This window comes from Lottia gigantea, assembly GCF_000327385.1.
Source record: "Lottia gigantea unplaced genomic scaffold LOTGIsca_2, whole genome shotgun sequence".
In the NCBI taxonomy this organism is placed as follows: domain Eukaryota; kingdom Metazoa; phylum Mollusca; class Gastropoda; family Lottiidae; genus Lottia; species Lottia gigantea.
Genome location: NW_008708400.1, coordinates 2,028,982 through 2,031,977, shown reverse-complemented (window position 1 = coordinate 2,031,977; position 2,996 = coordinate 2,028,982). Strand labels below are relative to the sequence as shown.

At 37.9% G+C, this 2,996-nt stretch overlaps 1 protein-coding gene across 1 annotated transcript; it reads right to left on the bottom strand.

Moving 5' to 3' along the window:
* Positions 1-2,042: 2,042 nt before the first annotated feature.
* Positions 2,043-2,384, bottom strand: LOTGIDRAFT_104054 (hypothetical protein; the record flags this gene model as incomplete). Its single annotated transcript, XM_009053247.1, has 1 exon — positions 2,043-2,384. A coding segment is annotated over one exon (342 nt), but the record flags the coding sequence as incomplete, so codon positions are not given.
* Between the last annotated feature and the right edge of the window lie 612 nt (positions 2,385-2,996).

The following is a 2,996-nucleotide window of genomic DNA, read 5'->3' as shown; positions in this document are numbered from 1 at the left end:
ACGACAGCTCTCCTGAACGTTCGTTAAATTAACTTTTTGACCTAACTTAGTGAAGTCTGCTTTAACCAATCAAATTTCTGCCTTCTCCAGCGCTGAGATTTTGTGTCGCGGTCATCAACAGGTTGGGCCAAAAGGTTAATTTGACGAGGGCTATAATTAAACACTAACTGAAGTGGCTATATTAAAAATAAAAGCTAATCAAAAAAAAAAACACAGAACCAAAGTTTAGTCTAATTTTCATAAGACTGAATTTTTTTTGATTAATGGCTAACAAAAATATGGTGACAGATTACATTTTTAAAATCGGCTTTTAAAAAGAACTTTTCAATATATTTAGTTTCAAAATTTATTGTACATGTTTGTGTTTTGAACGTTCATTTTCCAAAGAATATTGATGATAGGTGCTCTTTTTTACCTGTATTTCCGGTCGGTACCAACTCTAAAGTTCCAGATACTCCAGCGTTAGTGCTGATTGGTTCATATGCTGTAAATAAAGAAAAACAAATTTTGGTATTGCTGTGGCGTTTGTTGTTTCAGTGCTGTGAACATTTAGATACAGAATAGGAAAATCTAGTTACGGGTGATTATATATCCTCATTATTTTCTTATATTCCTGTCGAAAATGGATGTGGAAAGTATTGTCAAGAGGTTTGGCATAACAAAACAACATGTGGAAAGCACCACTTCAACCTTAGAGGGTATGCTTATATGATTTTTCCTTTAAAGACTTAATGAATTCTACTTCTTCGAAATGTCGTGATCATTTGAACAATATGATACTTACTGATGCCAGTTTGACCTGCAGTGTTCAGAGACTGATAATTTCCACCTGAAAGAAAAAAACCAAATTCAGTTCATGTACCTGTAGAAGACAGGCTATACACGTCGATTTGTTGCAAAACTTTACCCCAAATTATCGAGAATGTAAAAGATCTGTTAATGTCTAGAAAAAGTGAGCTGCCCTTAGCTACATTTTCAATATGGAGAGAACATTGTTTATTAATTTGACATACCTAGTTGAGCTGGGTCGATCTGATTACCTGTAAAGAAAGTGTACGAAAGTAAAGACAAAAGAACCATGTGGACTCTAAGGAACTTATATGTATATATTCACTTAGCAAGAGCAATGCATATCCCATTTCATAGTGTGGATTACAGATACCTCATGATGTTGAATTGAAATGAAAGTTGTGTTTGAAGATATTGGACATCAGATGTGACAATCTAATTTCAACATCAAGGTAAATTAAGAATCAAGCCTACCTCCTGATATCTGAGAAACGGCTGCGCTGGCTGCAGCTAAAAATAAATGAAAAACTTGTTAAGCATCTCAAATTCTTAATCTAGATCATAGAGCCATTCAGTTGAATCCTGCGTCGTTTTATGCAACAATATCGGCCAAATTGGCAAGAATTCTATTAGTATTATCCACCTATATCTTTGTATTAAAATATAGAATGTCTGAATTCCGACTTACAACACAGCTTTAGTTTGGAAAGGGGTAGAGTTAACCACACAATCTGATATACATGTATGTGCATGTATGTTATTTCTCATAATAATATCAACATACCTGAGAGTTGTGAAGCGGCGGCAGCAGCTGAAGCTGAAAGTAAAATAGATAAGCATTATAGTTTTTGGCAATAAGGCCCTGCAAATCAATATGTGATAATATACAATAATATACAATACATTTAACGAATGAACGAACTGTTTTTGTTATTTTTTTCGTTATATAATCCTTTAAGCGGATACAAAATGACGCTTCAAATTTTAGAAGTTATCCTTACCACCATAAGGATCGTTTATGTTAGTCGTTGTACCAGAAACTGGATCAACGTATGTACCAGACGTCGATGAAGTTGATACGGGATTCTGCAGAACTTGTGAGCCTAATGTACTTGCATACTGTCCACCTTGGGATCCACTTAGTGGATCAACAAAGCCTACGTTTGGGTTAGTAGGTACTACCTCAACGAACTGTTGTCCAGCTTGGTTACCCAAAGGATCTACATACTGTCCTCCTTGGTTAGCCAAAGGATCTACATATTGTCCTCCTTGGTTACCCAAAGGATCCACGTACTGTCCTGATTGGCTTGCTGGGTCAACAAACTGTCCATTTTGGCTTGCTGGGTCGACGTACTGTCCTGATTGGCTTGCTGGATCAACATACTGTCCTGTTTGGCTTGCTGGGTCAACGTACAGTCCTGATTGGCTTGCTGGATCAACATACTGTCCTGTTTGGCTTGCTGGGTCAACGTATTGTCCTGTTTGGCTTGTTGGGTCGACGTATTGTCCTGTTTGACTTGCTGGGTCGATGTACTGAGCTGATTGGCTTGCTGGGTCAATGTACTGTCCTGATTGGCTTCCAAATTGACCATTGGATAATGGATCGATGTATTGTCCAGTTTGGCTAGAAGCTGATACCACCTGTCCACCTGTAGTTATTACTTGGTTGTTGGCGAGAGGATCTATGTATTGTCCACCTGCACTTCCTGCCGACAAAGGATCAATGTATTGGCCTTGATTATTTGTTAATGGGTCAATATATTGAGCATTTTGGGTACCGATTTGATTATTGCTGGATGCCGCATATTGAGAACCTTGGTTTCCGATTTGGTTACCACTACCGACTGTACCGATGTATTGTCCACCTTGATTGCCGACCTGGTTATTAGTGGTTACAGATCCGACATATTGACCACCTTGGCTGTTGATTTGGTTACTGTTAGAAATACCAACTAGCTGCTGATTGTTTTGGCTCGAAATCTGATTTGATTGTTGAATATTATTGATATTGACTCCTTGATGGATGTTACCTCCTTGTACGGTTATTTCTGGTCCACCAACACCACCAGTAGAAAGGGTAGACAATGGCTGGAAGTTAATGCCTTGCTGTGCTGGTTCATTGTACTGCATTGTATTAGTGTTTACTGTAGAAAGTCCAATATTATTTGATCCAGCTGCATTATTAATTGAGTTGCCTATCTGGTTTG